General features: G+C 41.8%; 1 protein-coding gene across 1 annotated transcript; it reads right to left on the bottom strand.

Moving 5' to 3' along the window:
• Positions 1-908: 908 nt before the first annotated feature.
• On the bottom strand, positions 909-21,523 carry LOC308331134 (chondroitin sulfate synthase 2-like). Its single transcript, XM_080786326.1, has 6 exons — positions 21,039-21,523; positions 16,914-17,478; positions 10,821-11,006; positions 7,659-7,894; positions 6,698-7,325; positions 909-6,432 (listed from the first exon to the last, which is right to left on the bottom strand). Exons 1-6 carry the CDS (start codon positions 21,338-21,340, stop codon positions 6,034-6,036), a joined length of 2,316 nt encoding a protein of 771 aa, XP_080642452.1. The 5' UTR covers positions 21,341-21,523; the 3' UTR covers positions 909-6,033.
• Between the last annotated feature and the right edge of the window lie 2,498 nt (positions 21,524-24,021).

The raw sequence follows: 24,021 nt of genomic DNA on the forward strand, positions 1-24,021 counted from the left end.
ATATTGTGTGTGGTAAAAAATAATTTACTATCAAAAGGGACTTAAATAAAGTACTTTGGTACTGCATTGTATGAACTGCTGAACAAAGGCCAATGTAACAGTGGAAATTGAAAGCCTACGTATTAAAATTGCTGCTCGAGCCGTAAAAGAAATCTGGTTGAAAAATGATCAAAAAAGAATAATAATAAAAGTGAAATAGTATGACAAGGTATGCAATGCACACATAAAAATGCAAAAGATAACATTTGAAATCCGACAGGCTGGTGGTATGTAAAGCAAACAAGAAAAAACATACATAGAATGCACTACCTCCCGTTTGATTTGCATAATTTCATCTCGTACATATTCCAATATCACTAATGGCAGATGGAGAAAAAAAAGTTAAAAATAAAGGAAACACGGCGCCAGCATATAAATCCAAAAGACACACACTAGGTCAGTGGTTCTCAAAGGTGAGCGTCCACGCAGGGACCCTCAGGGTACCTTTAGGGGGTACCAAATGACCCTGACAGATCCGTAACTCTTGAGTTTTGGGGGTCCTTGAAATAAATAAATAACGTTTGAGAACCACTGACCAGATCAATACACATTGTGGCACCTGGGTGTGATTTGTCGCGAGCAGTAGGGGGGCGCTGCTGTAGCAACGGGATAACATGAGCCGTATGTACACCACCTGCTGACTAATTGAGCTAATTGTGACGGAAACGTCATGTCTAAAACATACTTTTCAGGATAAAAAATTATAATAATAAAAATTAGCTAAAGTAGCATATCGGCAAGCTTTAAACACGTCGCGTCACGCTGCGTTTCGAGCTTGCAGATGTGCTACGCTTTTGTGCGAAAAGTTCAAATATGGATAAGTTTCCGACCAACAGCAACGTAATCAATCAACATGTGTTTTTGTCTAATGTGCCGTCCGCATTGCACGCTATGACTACAACTATGAAGATATTGTTTTAAAAATACTTCAAATTCAAGTGGATGAAACAGTCCACACCACAACTATAGTGAAGACAGTGGTGACTGATAGTAATGCTTAGGCCTGACTCACACGTGCACAACAGATTGATGTATAGCTGATGCATGAGACTTATTGACTGATGCAAGCTTGCAATTCATTTCCAATGGGAGTCACATGGTTTGACACATGTTTGTTGTATGAAACACAGCCGAAAGCCGTACAACAAAAATGTTGTCAAACCATGAGATTTCCATTGGAAATGCATTGGAAGCTTGCATCAGTAAACAAGTCTCATACATCTAGCATGCATCAATGTTGTATGCTAGATCGATTCGAAAGGTGTGAGTCAGGCCTTAGTGTGGATGGCTGTTTGCAGTGACACCACATACTTAACGTCACCCATTTACAACCTTATCTTCAATGTAATTGGTCCCAATTATGTTCATTATAAGCTGGGACAACCGCCTACTATGCGTCTCATTGGTGGGCTCTAGGCTGTTCAGAAACCTGCCTAACAAGGACATAGTCAGTGTGGATTCCAAGAAATAAAGTTTGTATGCTGAAATAGCAGCCATTGTTCTTCATGTTCCATTATTATTATTATTTGTAATGTTTGAAATGTTCAAACTGCTGACCAGTGATGTCATTTGTAGAAAGGTTTCTGAACTGTCCACAGCCCACCTTAAGACAGAGTGAGTAGAGACAAAAGTGGTCCTTCTTTAAGCCCCATACTTTACTTAGTTGTAGGACAGTGTCATGTGCCAAAATACCTCACAGATTAAACTTGCTGTGAGGTTGTAGATCATACATTAAGGCAGCATGTGGCATGGGGGTGTGTGGCATTTCTGAATGCAGCGATACATCATATAGCAGGAAATGGGGCCCGGGGGCACACTATTATCCAACATTGTACACTCATCATATGACGGCATTGTGTGCCGGACGCGTATCTATATACCCATCTACAGCACCCATGGTGTGTTTTTTTGGAGCTCCGGGTGTGGGGTTCGGTGTGCGATACAACAGCACAGAAATGTGTGTGGGGAGGAATTGGCATAATTGGGAGGAGAAAAAAATATCAGCTATTGTCGACACCGGACACGGTCACGTGACAGAGCATAAATTAGGCTATACATTTCCGAAGCATTAAAAAACAACAATAAAGAGATTGCCTACTATTCTTTGGATTTGCTGTACAAGAGAATTTGTTCAAAGATTTTAAAAAAGGAAAGAAAATGCATTCGTTTCACGATGAAAAGTGTCATTAGTGTTCATCTCAGAGAAAAATAACAAATACAGTAAAAGTATTGGCTAGTACATTTACAGTGTATTCAAGGAAGGAACATCAGCAAAACGAGGAAGTATACATCTTTAAATTTCAGGCAATAATCACATACAGTGTTATATATAAATAATATACTGTATAAACGTACCACTGCACATCGCGGCACATGTCAAATGAAATTAAAAAGTTATAAAAACTCCCGTCCTCAATTGGACAGTTATCCAACTCTTTACATATTAAAATGTACAGTTATTGCACGTTGTTAATTTAAAACTGACATTTCAGAACTCAGGTTGTCCAGTATCTGCTTACATCCACTGCCAAAATAAAGGCCTCTTGTTCATTTGCACTGTAAAACCTGCAGTATCAACTCTACTCAAGTGTACAAATGGAACAAAATGGACCCCTACGGATGCATTTGGTTCCATTTGTACACCCTGAGAGTTACAGACTTGTAATGGGAACCAGTGCTTTAGAGTACACTAGGACAGGGAGAGAGCGACAACCTGCATAAGAGTAAGTAGACAACCACAGTATTATTCAATAACTTAAAGTCAACAATAGTCGATATCCCGAAAGCCGAGACAGGAAACTGTCGTCTGTTTGTCATTTCCATTCTATTCTGACTGTATGACAGAAGCATTTGAAAATGATGTTTGGCAACAGTCTGGCTCGTGAGACTAATATCGACCAAATAGCGAATGGACATATTGGTTTTTAGATAAAACATCTTGATGATGATGGCCACAAAACAGAACTATTATTCCTTGAATTGGACAGACAACATTCATGAAATATGTATGTAATCATAACAATTACATTCTTAATAATCTCATATTCTAACAATTTTAATGGTTTCTAGAAGTCCTGTTTGGTAGCACCACTACCACTCTCAAACAGGACTCCTGAAAAGACGAATGAAAACAAAAAAATAATTGGCCATGGCTTTTGGCTCTTTTTCGACTATGAAGGGTAAATCGCGGTCCATACTTCAGACGGCCAAACCTTTGTTCAGAAAGGGGGGGGGGATATAACTACAAATTGACATCATTCAGATGAGAACTTTTTCTCTGAACCTGTCCTTTGGGGAAGCCTTCCGAACCGGATGATGGTATTGGCCTTAACTTCAGAACCACAACCTTCCATAGTGTCTCTGTTGGGTGGAAACCAAGTTTCCAAAACTGTTACTTTTCAGGAGGATTCAAATTCAAAAATAGCAAATTATGCTTTTGTGTGACGCTGTAGTATGTTCAAGTAGGGCATGAAATTACAAAAACACAAAAAGTTTGAATATGGAAGATACGTTTGTCATAACCGCAACCACCCCTGAAGGGGAAGATGTAAGAAACTGTGAAAATAGCAGCTCTACAAGCTATATTTTTCAGATATTTTTGTACCACGATCCTGTAGGGCCTAAAGTAGGTTTTCGCTTTAGTCCTTGCAGTCGAAAATAGCCATTTGACCAGAAAGTGACCTTTGTGCATTCTTTCATCTCACCCCCTTGGCCTCCACGTTGACCTCTGTTGACAAAGTCAAGGATAGGCATTGATCTATCCAGGAAAGGTAGAATCTAAATAAACGCCCCTGATCCCACGGCCAGGAGCCTTCTCTATGACCTTTGGGAGGCTAAATATTGACAGCGTCTAGAGTCCATTGCCACCAGTAGAGATGCATGTACAAGCCTGGGACGAATGGGATCAGGATAATTCCACCATGACCTACTGGAATAGGACAGGCTGCAGGATAAGCTGCACCATGGGAGCTATGCATGCACTGGAGCTGACCCAGCACTGGAAAACAGCCTGGGAGCTACAGTATGCATGCACTGGAGCTGACCCAGCACTGGAAAACAGCCTGGGAGCTACAGTATGCATGCACTGGAGCTGACCCAGCACTGGAAAACAGCCTGGGAGCTACAGTATGCATGCACTGGAGCTGACCCAGCACTGGAAAACAGCCTGGGAGCTACAGTATGCACTGGAGCTGACCCAGCACTGTAAAACAGCCTGGGAGCTACAGTATGCATGCACTGGAGCTGACCCAGCACTGGAAAACAGCCTGGGAGCTATGCATGCACTGGAGCTGACCCAGCACTGGAAAACATGCAGCAGTTAATTTAATCGATTATTGAAGATAATGGGGGAGAAATGAAATGTAACTTTTTTTCTGAATACAGCAAAAGTAACAGATATACAAGCTCATAACGCGCCACAATGCGATTCGTTGCGAGGTATTTTCGCACACGAGACCGTTGTGCACCAAAGTAATTGATTTTGTCAATTACAAAATAAATCTATTGGGATTTTTCCCCGCCGATTCATTGATATATATAAAAAAATAAAGTAATTCTCAATTATTCAAATCACTATGATGATAATCAACAGTTGGAGCCTGACTCTCTAGACAAGGGTATCAGATGATGGCATAACAATAGAAATCTATTCTTGCATATCTACAGTAATAATCTCATACTGGACCTAACATCCATATATCAGTGCCAACACTTGGTGCTTCCATACTAAACTGTAACAGAATACTACTTCACAACACTGTTTGTTCTTTATGGCTAAATAACAAGGTATAGTTGGAATGACTCTGATGCGATCTAAGACTCAACAACAAATATAATCATCATAGTACAATATCGTCGGGTGGAAACCTCATAATGGAGATAGGAGGTTTCTGCCCGACAACAACGCCATAGAACTTGAACCACATGAACCCTAGCATCCCATTTCTGGGGCCACGGACATTCAACACGAATAGCAGATCTACAAGCTCACAACAAGTCCCATTGTGACGCATTGCGTTCTGTAGACAAGAGTTTTGTTTAATAACATTTTCCCAAAATAGGGACGCCAGGGTTTAATGTTGTTGAAAGTAGAAGTGTTTGGAGATCCCATGCAGGCTATGCACAGCATCTAACATATGTTGAACTGCACACGTGGACAGCATCGAAATGTTACAAAAATACAAATCCAATGAAGAATCCAATCCAGCAGATGGCAAACAGATGTGAAAGGCACATACAGTGCACACACGAAGCTGTGCTTTGATAAGCATGCTCCAATGAGCAAACCATCAAAAGCTCGGCAGGCCTCAAAACGCATGCAGATTGTGGTGTTGTGTATATATTTATAACATACGGTTACCCATCTGAGCCATCTACTATCAGCGGAGCAGAGAAGTAGTGCTAAAAGGACTGCTTGTTTGGTTCCTCAGCACCGCTTTTGTATGGATGGACATCACTTACACTGTAAACAATTCACAGAAATTTATTCATTAGGAATGTACTGCATTCATTTCTCCACACAAGCTATAACTCTGCCCAACACACAAACACATTTTGTATTACTATACTTGCAAAGGACATTATGAATGGCACTTTCAAAATGTTTTGCTTCTTTTTACCCTAAAAGCCCCAAATCTACAAGCTCACAACGCATTGCGCTGCGACGCATTGTGAGCTTATAGATTGGCTCTTTTCTGTACATGACACCAGCAGGCAACTAGGTATAAATCAGGCATAAATCTAACCCCTAAACCTAACCTCTAAATCTCTGATCCTGACCCCAACCAGAATAATACAACCTGAATCTTTTCCTGATTGTAAGCCCCCTTCTGAAATTTTACTATAGGCTACTCATGGCGACATTTGGCCCTCACAAGTATAGTAAGTACACACACACACGCGCGCGCGCGCGCGCACACACACACACACACACACACACACACACACACACACACACACACACACACAGAGAAAGAGTCGTCATGAGACATGCGGTCAAGTGCTATTTCCTTGTTCCTGTTCGAACAGCAGCATGGCGAGCTGCGAGCGGGAGCCCAGGCCCTCCAGGTTGCTTTGCACGCAGCGGTGGTATTGCTCCTCGCTGAGGCGCGGGTTGCACGCCTGCTGGCGGTACCGCTGGTGCAGCGCCGGCTCCACCGCCCGGAACACATGCAGCACCGAGTACTTGACGAACATGTCGTAGACGTCCAGCGTCTCCAGGAGCTCCTCGTTCTCCTGCACGTCCGCCGTCATGCGTGCACGCGTCGACATGTAGTCCGAGTTGTAGAAGCACGCCTCGTCGAAGGCGTGGCGGTCGAAGTGGCCCGCGTCCCGGAGCAGGTCGACGGAGGCCGGCGGCTGCTGGTTGTGGTAGGCCACGTCGGGGTTGTAGTCCTGCAAGTACAGTAGGTCGGTCACAGTAGCGCCGTTAATGTCGTCAAACTTAACCAAAAATGTTTTTACTGACAAAAACTAAATAAGGACTAAATAAAAACAAAGCGATGACTAAAACTATGACTAAATCTACTGACAATTTCGTCAACAAATAAAAACTATACTAAAATGTTTGGGAGGACACTAGTGGAGAAGAGATACAGTACAACAAAAAGGGGGAATTATTTCTATAGTACAATTTAATGATGGGGACAGGCAGACCTACCTGGAAGTGGACGGGGAAGAACACCTGCCAGTTGTTGATGGAGTTCATGCGACAGCGGTTCAGGAACTCCGAGTTGACGTTGGTGTCGACGTTGGCCAGGAAGAACAGCGTGTCCACTGGGTGCTTCTTGGAGATGATGTCCATGAACTTGATCTGCGACGGCGTCTCCGTCTTCACGCTGATCCAGGGGATCTTCACGGCGGGGTACTTGCGCTCGTACGCGGTGATCTGCGCCTTCACGCTGGCAAATATGTCGTTGTGGTTGACCTGCTGCGCCTCCACCGGGTCGTAGATGAACAGCAGCGTCAGGACGGCGTTTTCGCTCGTCTCAAAGGCGTTGGAGGCGAATACCTCGAAGAAGCGGTTGGCGTAGCTCCGGTCCTGCAGCGTCAGGGGGATGATGATGTGGATCCTGGTGGCCTCCGTGACATAGGGCATGGGGATGATCTCGATGCGGCTCAGCGGGCGCACCAGGTGGACGCGCTTGGTGACGGAGCGGCTGTGGCCCTTCTGGTTGACCACCTCCAGCCGCAGGTCAAGGGTGTACTCCATGCCCCGGGTGGGGTCGAAACGCCGGTACCCGTTGATGAGCTGCTGCTTCTTCAGATGGAGCATGGGTTCGTACTTCCTGTTGATGGGGTTGTCTCAATTATTACAAAATGGTCTAATCGCAATTATTTTGTCATAATCGTCATAATCATGTCCATACGTAAGATCTACAAGCTTACAACGCATCACTTTGTGACATGTTGTAAGCTTGTAGCTATTTCTGCAATTTTTTTCCCCCGCTAGTATAAAATTAATAAAACATTCCAGTAATTTCTTGGTATATTTCAGTTATTCGTCATATCTGCCCTGTGCTCTAAAAGGCAAACGGAATTGGAATTTCTATTCATAATGCTCCAATGCTCAATGGCAGAAACACAATTAAATCGTTAATCACAAATGGTGACACCTCTACCTGTTGAGCTCGCCCATGGCCACATCGATTATGTCGGCCACGTCCAACTTGTCGACGCCCTGCAGCTCGCACTTGGGAGAGCTGTCGGCGCACACGTAGATCTGCTCCTCTGTGAAGTACTCCCACCGCAGGACCTCGAAGCGGGACTTGGGCTCGAAGGGCGGATTGACACCCACCGGCCACTGGGAGGTCCGGTTGCCGTCGAAGGCCACCACGCTCACGTTCTTTATTTCCTCCTGTGGAAATGTGAGCGGATGTGTTAAAAGGAGGCACTTCAGCCATTTTCATGTAATTGGTCACCTTTATTAAAGTGTCACTCCACAACATGCATATTGTTGAGTTAAAACTCATAAATGGAGCATGGATCTTCTACAAGACACCTCAGACAACTACTTCTCCCAGGGTGCATCAGCTGCAAGATGGCTGCTGGTGCTCATTTGGCTGATTGAACACCTGTTAAAGGCTGGTGGTGGTGACACTCACACAACTAACAAACAAGCAAGCTGAGGGTCTACCCAAGAGCTCTACCCCCAAAGACGCCAATGGTCTGTTCTGTTTATTCAACTTATTCTACTTTTACTTTTGCTTACTGCTAAATGTGGTTAAAAATCTGGCCTTAATGGGCTAATGTGTTAGATTAAGTTCAGTTTGGAACTTCCAGTAGAGCCTCAATTTGTTTTGAGTTTGCATTTATATGTATATTTACTAATTTAAGAGACTACAAAAATGTGAATCTATATGATTTACCATGTTTAAAGGCATGTCAAATGCCTAGGTTACTTGGAGCTGATCTACAAGCTCAAAGTTCAGTTTTTCCCTTTAAATTCTTATACATACTTTACTTATTTACTTAAATACTTGTACCTACCATTTGTTTTCCTAAATTTATTAAAGGTTACAGTTCTGAAATGTTTAATTGAAAATGACTTCAATAATTGGGTTAAAATGTCGACTTTATAAGTTAATTTAAAATAAAAAGCACATGCGAGAATACAAATTGTGGACCACTCAAGGAGTTGTGAGAGACACAGTTTTTGAGACACAAAAATAAATAAAACATACAGTATGGTACTATAACCAGTAGGAGCCCTGAGTGTGAGAAGCATCGTTCACGCATCCGACTAGGTGATGGGATACTGCTGGGCGAGCGCTGGCGCTTTGGCATGGGGGGGTCAGATCAACATATGGATTGAATTCTGTACTGGCCATGTATGGAGTATCTTGAGTGTACAGGGTTTGATGAGGTCAGATCAACATGTGGAATGTCAGCTCCATGAGATTTAAGGGTGGCAGCGGGGCCAGTGTCTTGAGTGTACAGGGTTTGATGAGGTCTGGCCATATATGGAGCGTGTCTTGAGTGTACAGGGTTTGAAGAGGTCAGATCAACATATGGAATGTCAGAACGGGTCAGCTCCATATATGGAGATCTAAGGGTGGGAGGGAGGGCAGTGTCTTGAGTGTACAGTGTTTGATGAGGGCCCAGGTAGGCCTTAATTTTCGGGCCTATTAATAACTTTAAGGCAGGCCCATCTAGAGTTTGAATGGACAGGTGGCCGTATATGGTCGTGTGATGTTTCACGAGGTGTGATGTCACAACGCGTGATGGACTGACGGACGGAACAACTGACAGTTTTGCAGGTTTTCATAGTAATCTGCGACCTACAGTCTGCACAATACAACACCAATGCTCATTACATTATGAGATGTCTACTCACTCTGCGTCTCAGAGGAGCGCGATGGCAGATCGATAGGGATTGTGACATTAGTGACACACAAAAATAAGTTTTTGTAATTTATTTTCTTTCTTTTTTTGGTTTTCTGATCTCAATTTCACCAAAAAACCTGAACTTTTAACATTCAGTAGATTTTCTGTGGTCTGGGGTTTTCTGGCTCAAACAAGTGCTCTGATTTTCCTGCTGTTTGTGATATCACAGCCTGCAAATCCCATATACGTCAATGGGATTTGCCAGCAGATGTCACTGTTTTGCCTGTTTTAATTCCAGCTCAAAAAGGCTTCCAAACAGACCACAGAACATCCACTGAATGTTCAAAGTTCAGTTTTTTGTGTGTAATTGAGGTTAATGAAACCTAAACCGACCTCCTATCATATCCCCCCTCTACCAGGACCCTCAGGTCAGCAGACAGGGGTCTCTTAGGGGTTCCGCACACAAAAAAGAGGCTCAGGGGCTCATTGCTGTCGCAGCCCCCACTGTGGAACAGCATTCCCCTCGCCGTTAGGTCTGCGCCCTCCGTTGAGTCTTTTAAATCACAACTTTTTTTTTTAAATATTCACAAGCCTTTGCATCAGCGACATGATCTTGCACCTTTCCTTTTAGATTACTCTGTCCTATATGCCTGTTGTTCTATTATTGACGTCTTCTGCACTGAATTGTATTGTATTGTACTCTACTATATTCTGCCTTGTGAACTTTGGTACAATGAGTTGTTTTTAAATGTGCTATATAAATACATTTGATTTGATTTTAAACGAAAAATAAAAATATATTTTTATTAAAATTAATGTCATGAAACCTTTCAAGATTTCACCAATGCAAACTATTAATGCAAGAACAATGGCTTGCGCTTTTCAGCGCTAACTTTCCTGATTACCTTGAAACCCCCATCGATGAAATCATCGTTAGGCCGCAGCCCACCAATGAGACCCAGGGTGAGTAGACCAAAATGGTCTTATAATGAGCATTAGTGAGGACCAATTATATGACGGTAAGGATGACAATTACCTATTCAAGGACCTGACCTTCATACTAGGACCAATTAGTACAATTTGGATTTGGACCTGAGCAGAAGGGATCTTGAATAGTGATTAAAAATGTCAAAGACTCCGTTTGATAAGCATGTGGCCACATCCCCCCCCATTGGATGGTGTTCATTTAACTCTGAGTGCACAAATGGAACCAAATGGACCTGTAAAAGGTCCATTTAGAATCCCCCCAAAGGAAACCTGACGGTCCGTCTACTCCACATTGAGAACAAGTGCTTTACGTTACTCTGTAACTCAGCATTCCATACCATGCAGCCATACCAAACCCCCGCCAGTCTTTGTCTGGTGGTCACAGACCTGTGAGGGTCCATTTGGTACCCGTGGACGTCCCCGGACCCCACGTTGAGAACCAGTGATCTAGTTGGTTTGTTTTCCGTTACCTGCAGCTTGGCGATCTCTTCGTAGGTTCGCCGCAGTTCGATCTCACTGAAGTGCCTGTGCAGTCGATACATCTGCTCCGGCTCGGCCACGGGGTGGACAGTCAGGGCGTTCTCAAACTGCACACTCTTCTGTTCACTTGGATCAGCAGCATCTTTGTCCAGCTTGTGATGATAATACTGAAGCCCCTGGAAGAGAAAAGAAAAGAGAAACATCTTATTCTCTTAAAACCGGGAAAGCATCTGTATCATTTTAGATGTTAGCTATTTAAAATAGCTGATCTACAAGCTCAAAGCGAGCTTGTACATCTGCTATAATTTGAAAAATCTTGAAGTATTGAATAATTGTGATCACAAATCTTCTCTTCTGAGGGCCCCTGGCACAAAACATTTCCTTGACACGAAGAAAGTTTGAGAAAATTGATTTAGAAGCCATTTGTAGAATCGGCTCAGGTCTTAAGGTTGAAAATTGAGCAAAGTGCTCCCTTTAAAACCATTATCTTGACACAAAGTCACAAGTGTACACAATGTTAATGTGCTCCACAATGATGTTATGTGGGAGTAGTTAGCCATGACCATTGCTTAACAACCATATACAAAATGTGCAGACAAGGCAATGCATATTTTGATTTTGATATCATGTGTGAACGTGCGCCAGATGTTTGGCGAATGGTGTTAGGCCTACTCTTGTTTCAGCATTTAACGCCTCTCCTACTGCCTGTGCAACTTATTTTTTTATATTTTATTAGTTTCCCGAAAATGTAATGGTATCAATATCTGAACATAGCTTACGCAACATGTTTAAAATGTTGGACTACCTCCCCAGGCTGGGAAAAAGTGACCTGAACAGAACGGCCCAGGAAGCTTGAGCAGAGGAGGAGAGAAAAAAGAGAATCCAATCTGATCAAGCTATTAAAAGACAAAGTACAAAAATATCAAATCACTGCTTGATGGAAGGTCAGTCTGTCTTATTAATGTTTGCCAACAGCTTGGCATCTTTACAGTAGCACAGAAGCTTAATATATGACTTGTTGCAGGTTTGTTTTTTTAGACCGTATTAATCAATGTTTTGAACCCTCTATTCTTAGTTCTTACCCGAGGTCAAACTGTTTCATTTCAGTCTACACCCGAGTAGATTTTGAGTTGTCGTAATGTAAAAAATATAATTTAAACCTGCTTCTAGATAATTTGATACACCTACAAAATATTTACTTTTCAGTCTTCAAATAAAAGAAAACGCAGATCTGCTACTTTTGATTTGAAAAAACAGTTAAAGGGATGGTTCAGATTTTTAAAATTTAAGTTGTATGAAATACATTACTTGCCATTAATATAGTGGTTGCAACTGTATTAATGGCAAGTATTTCATACAACTTAAGTCTTAAATCTGAACTATCCCTTTTAAAGTTAAAATAAGGAGATAAGGTTTCTGCTCGACAGCGTCGATACAGTATATGGTTTCATTGCCACGCCCTAGTTCTGTTTACCAGAGAACCTCTCTACCTTCTCAGCTCTTGATGTTTCTCAGCGGAAATAACCGATTTTCAAGCTTCCAAACGCAGCGCACACCGTGCATGAAAATATCAGCTATTTTCAGTGTGCGACGTCGTTGTGCATCTAAATATAAACCTGACGTTCCTCGAGTCACATTATTATCAGTAGATACTGTACATGCCTGTCATTGCTGGGCTTTTCCAGCTAAATAGATGCCTCTGTGTTCTCTCTGCGAGCACAGACAGGGCTTAAAGCTGCACTATCCTCTTCTACCCTGGATTTTAAACGGTTCCCTTTGAACCTGGTTTCTTTTCAAGTGCTATATACAGTATATACACACACACATATATGGTTAGACTATAGAGACCATAGAGCTGAGCTTGCTTGCCATGGGGATAAATTAAATCGGTCAAGATTTGTGTCAGATCCTGTGTCTAGGTGAGAAATGCATGACCTTTGACACAAATTACAATCTAAATGTCTTAGGGAGGAGAGCAGGGAGACAGAATACAACCACTCCAATTGCATTATGTTATATTGAATTAACATACTCGAATAGACAAACATGAAATTACATAGTGCCACTTTTGTGGGGGGGAAATAGCTGATGTTATCATCTAAATGATCGAAATAACTAGTAACTAAAGTCGTTAAATGACTGTAGTGGAGTAAACAAAATAAGCACAGTACTTGAGTGTACTGTACTTAGTTACTTTCCTCCACCATCACCACAGTGAAATGCCAACTGTTTTCATCTGCCCTCCTAGAGTTTTTCTTTTGACTTTTCCCCTACTTTCTGTGTGTGAGTGTGTATGTCTCTCTCTCTCTCTCTCTCTCTCTGCGGGAGTCCTCGTCGCCTGAGGCGCCTTGATGACCACCAACTCTCTCTCCCCTTTGTTTTCCCACTTAACAAGATCATTTCCAGTGGTCGAATGCAAAAGTAAATTTACTTAAGTACAATTGTGTGGTATACTTTTACTTTAATGCCCAGCTCAGTGGCAAATATTCTACATTTTACGTCACTGAAATTATTTGACAGCTTTATTACTAGTTACAGATATATTACAAAACATATCGTTGCTGTCGGGCAGAAACCTCTTATCTCCATATTTTAAGTTAACTTGATCACACTTACAGCGTCACAAGTAGGAGATCTACAAGCTCGTTAGTAGTACTGCTTTTGAACAGTTTTTGATCAGTTTTGGACATTTATGAGGTTTCCACCCGACAGACGATATAATAACCACACATGCACCTTAAATGTAATCTGTGGGACCTCAACAAATAATTGGGAGCATGTGTGCAGTGCAACCAAAATATATCTGCCATTAGTACTAGTCTATGATATTGCTACTTTTACTTACTTTTTATCCTTACTTTTTTGTATGTTAATAAAATGTGGACACTCGTACGTGATATAATAATCATGGGTTTTAATTTCCAAATCAGTGTCCAATTAATGTAACCAAATGTGGGTCAAAGCTGAGCATTTTGATGGACACTCGTGTGAACAACGAATTGACTTTTAAAACGGTCATTAATTTGAGCAGCGGTGGGGCTCTCTAAAGTCAAGTGGATCCTAAATGACACACTGTATTTACTCCCAACTCGTTTGGTGTATTTTTGTCATTGTATATTTGCACATAAAGTGAAATTTGTCCTCTGCATTTACCCATTGTAATTATTAGGAGCACTGAGCGCAATTAGTACAGTGCTCAGGGAGCAGTTGGGGGTTAAGTGTCTTGCTCTTTCAACACATAGGCCAGGGCACGAACCCAGGGACCTTCTGTTTCCCAGGTGGATTCTCTACCAGTCCATTGATTGATACAGGTCCCGGGTACATAATAGTCATTACAAAAAACAATATAAAAGGCTGAACATGTTAGGTTTGCATAATGTATGAACCATTAGTGGATAGAATAGAGGAATAAACTTCATTCTATCACCATTCACCAGTAGAAAAACGGCATCTGCATGTGGACTGACAGGGTTAGCATACGTTATGAACCTTTCATATAATATAGATAGGACCTAACTGGAGAGAATAAATGAAATGACACAGGCTGAAGACATCCTGCTACACACTGCTTTTACCTGACCCAGTACTAGTGGTACTACAAGAATGGTCTCTCCTCAGCTTCTTGACCTCACACGTTAATGACATTACTGGAATAGGGCATGTTGAGTCCACAAGGGATTTATTTTCACACCCTGACCCTACCTGAACTCACCTGGACAGATTATCCATTTATAACAGCTGCTTTTACTGCGTGACAGGATACAAGTCTGCTCTATAATCACTGGTGTAATACTCAAGTACTCTAGTAGCAATTCCACAATGTCCGTCTGTTATAAGGAAACGTCCTGTATTGAAAAAGATGTGACTTGAGTAAAAGTACAAAAGTATTGATGAATATCCCAAGATGTACTGTCGACTGAAAATGGCAGATTTCTATCGGCTATTTTCGAAAAGCCAAAGTATAAAATGGGGCTTATGTGGTTAATAACATAATATATTGTCTCTGTCGGGTGGAAATCTCATATGTCAAACTGTTATTTTTCAGGATTCAAATAAAATAATAGCAGATCAACTCAAAACGTGTCACTTCGCACTGGGTTTCGAGCTTGTCTACTCCAGAGCCATTAAGTATAGACAGAGTTGAGACATTGAGGGGGCAGAAAACAGCCCGGTCACGTGGTTCATGTACTCGCACAAACTCATATACTCCAATGTAAACTTCCAGTGTCCCTATTCGCCAATAGAAGTCTATGTAGAAGAGCCGCCATTGGACCTCCCCCATTAAGTGAACCGAGTTGTCGTAACTCTGTCTTATTCTATAGCTCTGGTCTACTCTAGATACTAGATAATATCTAGTACAATGAATTTCGAGCCACATATTAAAAAGGTGGTTCAAACCTGTTTCTTTCAGCTAAGAAACATCAAGTCGCTTTTAACCCCTCGAGATCTGGAACAACTCATTCATGCTTTTATTTCTTCCCTGCTAGACTATTGTAACTCATTATTCACTACCCTCAGTCGCCGCCTCCAGTTGGTGCAGAATGCAGCTGCCAGACTTTTAACGAACACTTTTAGAATGTCTCATATCACCCCTGTGCTTGCTGCTTTACACTGGCTTTCAATTGACTGCAGAATTGTTTTTACATTTTTATTAATCACTTTTAAAGCTCTCCATGGGCTGTCTCCCATGTAAATAACTGAACTATTATCCCCCATAGCAGGTAAAGACCTTCTTAAAGTTCCTAATACAAGACTAAGAACTAAAGGCGATAGAGCTTTTGCAGTTGTAGCCCCTACCCTATGGAACGAATTACCCCTTTCCCTAAGGAGGGCAGAATCTGTCGAGACGTTCAAAAAGCTGCTAAAAACCCATTTGTTTCGTAAGCACTTTTTGTAATACTGTCTATGTGGTACTGCATGTTTATATATTTTATCACTACTGTCATTGTGTTTTATTGTTGATCTATGTGTTGCTCTTGTTTTTATTTCATTTTATTTATTGTACAGCACCTTGTAACATTTGTTTTGAAAGGCGCTTTATAAATATAATGTACCTTACCTTACCTACCTGCTACTTTTGATGCTTTTGTGTGAGTTAGAATATAGAGATAAAGAGATTTCTTCCTGGCAGCAACAATATATTTTGTAATAGTAATATTCATTATTCATCTGCAAAGTAACTACAAACTATTGTACAAAGTATTGTAGTGGAGTAAAAAGTACATTTGTGTCTGAAATGTAGAGGAATATAAGTATATAAAGTGTGGGGAAAAATGGACACTCAAATAAAGTAAAAGTACCTCAAAACTGTACATAAGTACAGTACAGTTAAATTTACTAGTCGTTTCCACCACTGTCTATAATACAGATGTCCGCGCTGTCTTAGCTCCGTCACTGCAGTGTTAACACAGCTGTCTGTCTGTTTCATGTCAGGACATTCCCAGAGGCACAGAATCATTTCGGCTCTGTCTGTCATGCAACTGTTCTGAGTCTCCTGACTGATGCTGGGCCAAACAAAATGCTGTCACCTTGTTTATTTATGCACTCCATTCCCACATGTTTTTGAAAGCTACAAATCGGGAATCATTTTAATGAATATAAAACATTATTTTGACCAAGCTGCACAAGGGTTCCCAAACGTTTTAGCCGATCTACAAGCTCACAATCAATCGGCCACCGATCGGTGATCGGCCGATCGGTGCAAATTTACCCTATCTGGAGAAGCTGTCATAACATTTAAGTGGTATAAGTCAATCAGATATATAGTATAATATCATTTTGCATCTTTGTGACAGGCCTAAACATTCTCCCCTTCCTCCCCACACACACATGAACAGTTTTAACGTGGGTTTTGACATATAATAATGTTGGAAACATAAACGTTTTCCCCATACGGACAATATCGGTATCTGCCGCCAATCATGAGAAAAACAATCTGTAATCCGGATCGGTCCCAAAAAACCTGATCGGAGTATCCCTATTGTGTTTCCATATTGATGACACATTTATGACTCTTTCGTTGACAAATACAGAACTCTGTGGGTCCACGGTCAAAAACATAATCAATTTGCGAGGGTCCTTACCTCATGTTCTTCGACACAGTTGGTGTTGGCATAGTCGATGATGCACCTTCCCAACCACTCGTCCGGCCTGGCACTCAGGATGTCGTTCCTACAGTTCTCCAAGAAGGGCTGCAAGCGAAGGAGCAGTGCCCGCGACAACAGGTAGCCAAACCCCCCGTAACAGTACCTCCCTTCCATCTCCCCTCCGATGAACTCCTCTGGACTGCCCATGTACAGCTCCTTCTCCATGCTCAGGTGGCCCACCAAGGCCTTGATGCGGTCCGCCTCTGTGTACGTGTTGTCCTGGACGAAGTAGAACCAGTCGTACTCGTTGACGTGATGCTCCAGGACGTACTTGATGGTCTGGAACATGTTCCAGATGAGCCTCTCGTCCCCGTGCGTGACCACGAACATGCCGTGGGGGACCTTGCGGTTGCGCGTTCCCGTGAAGAAGACCACAGTGTCCAGGTGGTGGCTGATGGTGCGGTTGACGGCCACGCCCAGCGTGTTGATGGTGCTCTTGGATGTCAGGACTCCGGCGAAGAGGCGCTCTCGGATCCCCAGCTCCGTGCTGATGTACTTTGCCCTGTTAAAAGCATCAAACAGGTTTTGGATGTGTCAGCACTACCAGCAAAAGTGACACTTCCAAAGGCATGCAACAGCGTGTGTGGTGTAATATCACCAGGGCTGTCATGATCATGACATTCTATGTTGATGCTTAATTGTCACACAAATAATTGTGATGATTTAATTGTGTTTTTGGCATTGACCATTGGAACATGATTAAAAATTACATTTCCGTTTGTGTTTTAGGCTTTGTAAACGAACAGGGCAGGGCAAACAGGGCATGGCAGATATGACAAATAACTTGAATGGGCCTTTGAACTTTTTTTTTTAAATAGCAGAAATAGCCAATCTACAATGCTCACAAGAGTATGCGATGTGACAGGCCTAAGAACTACCAGTAAAAGTGACACTTCCAAAAGGCATGCAGCAGCTTGCGTGATTCATCCCTACCATCACAGATACAGTGGAGAAGCCAGACCTCAAGAATTTTTTTTGCATATTTCATGCATAGCATGGCTGTTCTGAATCCTAGTAATATAGAAAGTATGTTAAGGGAAAAGAGGTAATGTTTGGAAGTCGGTTGTTGACGTTGGACAGGATCCAAACCTAACCATAGAATGGCCGTACTAGAGCACAAAGCTCCATCTTGTGTCAAAAGAGCAGCGTGCCCTGGGTGGAAAAGTAGACATGCAAATACGGTGGTGATCTAATAAAACCCTTAGAGGATTAATCACTTGTGTAATATTGTTTTACTCACCATTACGCTTATAATTAATGACATTATGTTGAGGGATTTTAAGCCACATCTCACTGATGTCCACAATGACAAGAGCCTGTAAAAACTACTAGCACTGTACCAAAAGGACTATAGCAGGGCTTATACCTCAAATAATGCACCAACTCACAGCTGTTTAGATTTAGACACAGCCTCTAGACTTGGTAAACGGGACTTGAGTCGGCTCTGTACTTGGACTGCTTTTGATCATTTCCATTCTCTTTGCTAAAAATATCCGATCTACAAGCTTAAAGGGGGTCAAATTGCAACATGTTTTGAGCTTGTACTAATGGTCTCTCCTATACAGATGCTAGGGTTCAAGTGTTTAAACTAAAGGTAAAAAGTTTTATTTGCACAAAACAAGACAATTGTTGAGGGTCAAAATGGTTGACAGAAAATACTTGGCCATGGACCGCCGCACATTCCATGCTGTTCTGCATGTCTGAAACCTGGCTTCTGATAGCGGATTTGAATGTTACTATCAACTCAAATGAACCTGTAGGTTACTTATCAAGACCATGCAATGAAGCCAGTAGGCTCTACTGGAGCGGAGACGTTGTTGTTGTCAGCCAGTGGCGCTGGTCGAGTTGTCCGACTACTAACCCTATTACTAACCCTAACTCTAACCAAGTCGTTTGCTTCGGCGGTAGTCATTTCACTTCTGTGTTTCCTAATCACAGCCAGTAGACTCCAGTTGAGCCTACTGGCTCCATTGCATGGTCTTGATGAGTAACCTACTGGTGATAACATTCAAAGCGGATGCTTCTGATTGTAGTCTGCATTGGCTTGGCCACTACGAGTCTACAACCATTCAAGATGTCTCTGTAAGATCACTGTTGACACTAAACAACAGTAATTTACCAGGCCAAAACAAAAGCACCCATAAAAAGTCATAAGATTGAAGATCACAATTTGTCTTGTTGCTACATGTCAAGGAGCCAAAACTAACACATTTTGCTGTAGTGATGGGATCACATAAAGGAAATCTTGAATCGTAAGCTGGGATTGAATAATAGATGCTGAACAACCTGAACACAGTACTATCCTCCTATCATTTGCCACCCTGAGAGTTTATGAAATGTATATGAAATGTAACCAATGGTACACTCTCAGTGTTTAGAGCAGAGGTTCTGAATGTGAGGTCCAAGAAAATTAGTTAACATAGCATGACAATCTGTTTAACCACTTTAAACCTATTCAAAAATAGGCAATGTAGGCCCGGACGGGTAGGGATCCGATGGTAATTCTGACGGAGCATTAATCCGACATGCGGGAACAACGGTCGGACTACTGCTTCGAGTCCCGATCCTGATGTCCTTTGCTGTGTGTCACTCCCCATCTCTCTTCCCGTCTAGTCTAGTGTCTATCAATAAAGGCAGAAAAAGGCCCCCCAAAAAAATAAAAAGGGGGGGCAATGTACAAGCTCACACGTGTTACAGTGAGATGTGTTGTGTTTTAGATCTGCTGCTTTTGAATGTTTTTTTGTTTTTTTTATCTTGAAACATTGTGAAAATATTGGAATAAATTAGAAAAAAAAGTTAACACAAATCTTGTCTTCAGGGGTCCCTGACACAGCATATTTCCAAATGGAGGTCTGCAGCCAAATACATGTTAATTGTAATTTGTGGTTAACAGTAGTTAATAGTGGTTCACAACGTTTGAGAACCAGTGGTTTAGTTTAGTGCATAATATTAGGTTGAATTTGGATCCCAGAGGGTAAACAGAACCTGTGGAGTTTCTAGACAGGAATGTGGGGTAGACCTAATCAAGCTAATTGGTAGGCTATTGTCATGGAAATACAACGCTCTCCAGTTATTTCCAACCAACCAACAAATACAATATAAAGTGATATCATCAGAACAGAACAGAGCAACGTTGGTGATCTGATCTGAGCAGTGGTTCGAAAAAATAAAAATAAAGTTATTTCAAGGACACAACTCCAGTGATGGAAGAATCAGGCTAATCAAATGTTTTACCAAAGTACAAATAGCATTACCACAATGTAGAAATAATCTTGTTAGAAGTAAAAGTACGGTGTTCAAAATGTCAAAGTAAAAGTACTCAATATGCAAAATGTCTCATTTAAAGTTTTCAAAATTAATGCAAATATTTTTAAATAGCAGATTAGACCCTGGATCGGACCCCACTTTGAGAATAACTACAGTAAGATCTGTTGTCATTTTCCAAATTGCCATAACCACATTCATTGTAGCCCACGAACCCTGGACAAGATTGATATTGCACACACCTAAGGTTAATTAATAATAGCCCAATGTGTAACTTGGGATAAGATTGTTACATTATGGGTTATCTTTTTAGACTAGTATAAAACACGTCTCCTTTACAAGTGTGAAGTGAACTGGCCATAAGAGGCATTATGTTACACAGCTTTTACAGAAGCAGAAGCAAAAGCAAATGGGACAATGCAAATCAAATGGCAACCATAAAGGAAATAAAGGTGATGGGTAAATTAAAGACAATGTCGTTTCGGCTATCCAGCCTTCATCAGTAACACTGATCAGTGACACTGATGAAGGCTGGATAGCCGAAACGTCTGTTGTCTTTAATTCACCATGCACGAATCAAAACTAAAGCAGTGTGCCACTGCCACCCATCACCTTTATTTCCATGATATGATTTGAACGGGTATTAAACGCACCTTAAGTGTTAAGTCAGAGCGCGGTGGTCACAAGAAAAGTTATAATAACCATATAATAAAAACATATAGGCTGTCTAGGCTAATCAGACATTGCATAGGGCAATAATCGTGCCACATAAGTGTTGTTCTTGTTCCATTGCCTTACCGGAAAAGTTTCTTCGGACTTTGCTGGACTTGTTTATACGGGACGACCCTCGGCTGGAAGTCCTCTTCGGAGTCCGCATCGTTGCCAGTGGTGCTTGCTATGGAGTTGGGTCTCCTGGCTGCGCCGTCTTGCTGGGACAGAGCTATGGCAGGATCGTCGCCGGACGACCTTGCGTTGTCGAGGAAGCACACCGTCTCCTCCACCCAGTTCACACTCAACAAACTCAGCGTGAAGCCCAGAGAGATGCCGATAATCACCGGGCCGACGGGCCTCAGCAGCGAGACCAGCGTTGAGAACCTCATTTTGCGCGTCCCCGCCGCCAGCGCGTCAACGACAAGAAGAATGAAGAAGAAGAAAAAGAAGAATAAGAAGAAGGAGACGTAGGTGCGAACAACAACAGCCGCGGTTCTGGTGGAGTGAGCATCAAAGAGCAGACTGGATACAAAGTAACGATGATGTTGCCAATGCTGCGGCTGCTTTCTTTCTAACTACATTTAATGCACCGATTGTTACGTGTCAGTAACAGTCTGCGTCTAGCCCCTCCCCCTCCTCCTCCTTCTTAATGTTGCCAGATTTTGCGAGAGAAGGAGATTACAAATACAATCACCCAAGGAGATGCATTTAAGCATGTCAAATGACAAAAATACTCCCATATCTGCTGGGCGAAGTACAAGTAACAATGTCCACTGTGCAGACACAGCAACTGAGCAACAGCAGCAAGATTCGGGAGCTGCTGTGATATATAGGAAAAGGATATCAAATGGAACATAACCACCTGATTGATTGATTGATTGATTGATTGATTGATTGAAGTATTTATTAACAGTATGCAGAAAGGGTACATTTCAGAAGAAAGCTCAGGTCAATACAAAAACTGTTACTGTGGACGGCACCATGATAAAGCATTACACTTGTTTGCAACAGGGTCCACCATTTTCAATTAATCAAAACATTTAGAGAAATTAGAGAAATAAAAAGGGAAAAACATACAGTAACAAGTAACAACAACCCCAAAAGAAGCAACTAAAGAAGCACTTTAAACCTATTTACAAATTTCAGGTTGAAAATTACAGATCTACAACCTCACAACGCGTCGGCACGTCACATTGTGAGCTTGTAGAAGTAGATCTTGAAATAAAATCTTAAAATGTGGTAGGTTTGGAAGATTAACAACACAAATCTGGTTTGGGCTCCCTGGCTGTCTGGCACAAAACGTTTATAGATGGGGCTTTTAGGGACAAATACATACCGGTAACTCAATTGGGGTCCTTGACTTGTCAATGTGTCATGAACATTTTTCGGAAACCACTGGTGTAAATAATAATGTTTTTTGAGGGGCCAACCACCAAACCAAACCAACTACACTTCAGAAACCAGCCCAAAAACCACAAAGCATCAGCAACATTTACAAGTACTTTTACAGAAAAAGAAGTCCAAAGTTGCTTAGAATAAGCAGACATGGCAACAATGCCCCTCCTCCTCGACAAAAATATGAGCGTCACGCACAACATGATGGGGTATGTTCCAGGACGTCTGTTTTGCGATGCACTTCAACGCGCTGGCGCCTATGGGAGGCTGCGCTCTCAGTCGAATAGACGTACACCGGAACGCGACCATGGGAGAAGCCCCACTGTTGTTCTACCAGCCAGGTGAGGCTGCTGCTGTGCTACTGTCTGTTATGAAGAGGTTATTAAAGGACACAATTACATTACAACTAATAACTATTGTCTGATAACAATAATTATGAAGAAGACGATGATGATGATTACAATCCCAACGTACATGTACATATTGTATGAATGTAATATGCATACATTGTTATTCATATTGTCATTGTCTGGCTTATTAGCCAGGCTAACACAGCTGTTGCCTGTATTTTATGTACAATTAATGTGCTGATGTAATGTGTTGTCGACTGTATACTGTATGTTATGGATATTCAATGTTCTGTTCTTCATATAGTTTTCTGGCAAACTGCATTTCCATTGAGGGACATCATTGTGGAATGCCCTGCCGTGCCTACCACCAAGCACCAGCCATCCAAAAGTGTGACTAGTCCCAACCCTCCTTCAAAACCACCATTAAAGGGTAAATCAGTAAGTATGTTTTTTATTTATAAAGCCCCTTTTGAAACAATGTTACAATTAAAGTGCTGTATGATGGACACAATATAAACAATCAAGTTAAATCAGGGAAATACGACATAATGTAATAATGCAAAAATGCAGTACAAGGATTAAAGCAAAACATAGACCTATACAAGAGAGTCAGGTAACAACATGGGGAAAATGTTTACGGAACAAAAATGTTTTTAACCTGCTCTTAAAACTGTCGAAAGAGCACATGTAAATATTAGCAATTTGCAACTGGACAATAAGTCTTCTAGTTTGCAAAAATATGTTTCTCCCCATAGTTTGTTTCTGTAAATATACTTTTACTTCTGACTTATCCTAGTATTGATGATTTCTTGTAGGGCTATAACTGTAGTATTGTATTAGCCTGGCATAGCCAGACTAAGGTCACATTCCCACCAAATACTTCGGTAGACTCGATGCGTATAGGCGGAGAAATTGGGATTCTTGCATATTTAATTTCTGCGGTTTGCCTTCACACTGTCATCCGCAGCAATTGGAAACGCAGCAGGGGGACCTTTATCAATGTGTTCCATTCATAAACTAGCCTACACAGTGAAATCTATGGTGATAAAATTATATTATACTCATAACGTGCATGTGTCGTGCCGTCTGGGACTGGACTGGACCCCCCCCTCTCTCTCGCTCTCTCACTATACGCATGCAGCCACACACTGTTCTTTTGGGCATGGAGGCACAGCGCTGAGCGCACTGATATAACAGACATCAGCGCAAAATGTTTACAAGTTTATCGAGATGAAAGTCCCTACTCCCCAGTCCCCACACAGTGACAGCACTCCATGTTTACGGCACGCACAGACAGACAGACAGACAGACAGAATATTCTGTAG

Source organism: Protomyctophum bolini, assembly GCF_963924005.1.
Source record: "Protomyctophum bolini genome assembly, chromosome: 16".
Lineage (NCBI taxonomy): Eukaryota > Metazoa > Chordata > Actinopteri > Myctophiformes > Myctophidae > Protomyctophum > Protomyctophum bolini.

Excerpts from the sequence above, each read along its gene's own strand:
- LOC308331134 (XM_080786326.1), bottom strand. The coding sequence starts at position 21,340 with ATGAGGTTCTCAACGCTGGTCTCGCTGCTGAGGCCCGTCGGCCCGGTG. Across the intron at positions 17,479-21,038 it reads AGTCCGAAGAAACTTTTCCG|GGCAAAGTACATCAGCACGG; the intron begins GTAAGGCAATGG and ends TGCTTTTAACAG. Across the intron at positions 11,007-16,913 it reads ACTGTGTCGAAGAACATGAG|GGGCTTCAGTATTATCATCA; the intron begins GTAAGGACCCTC and ends TTTCTCTTCCAG.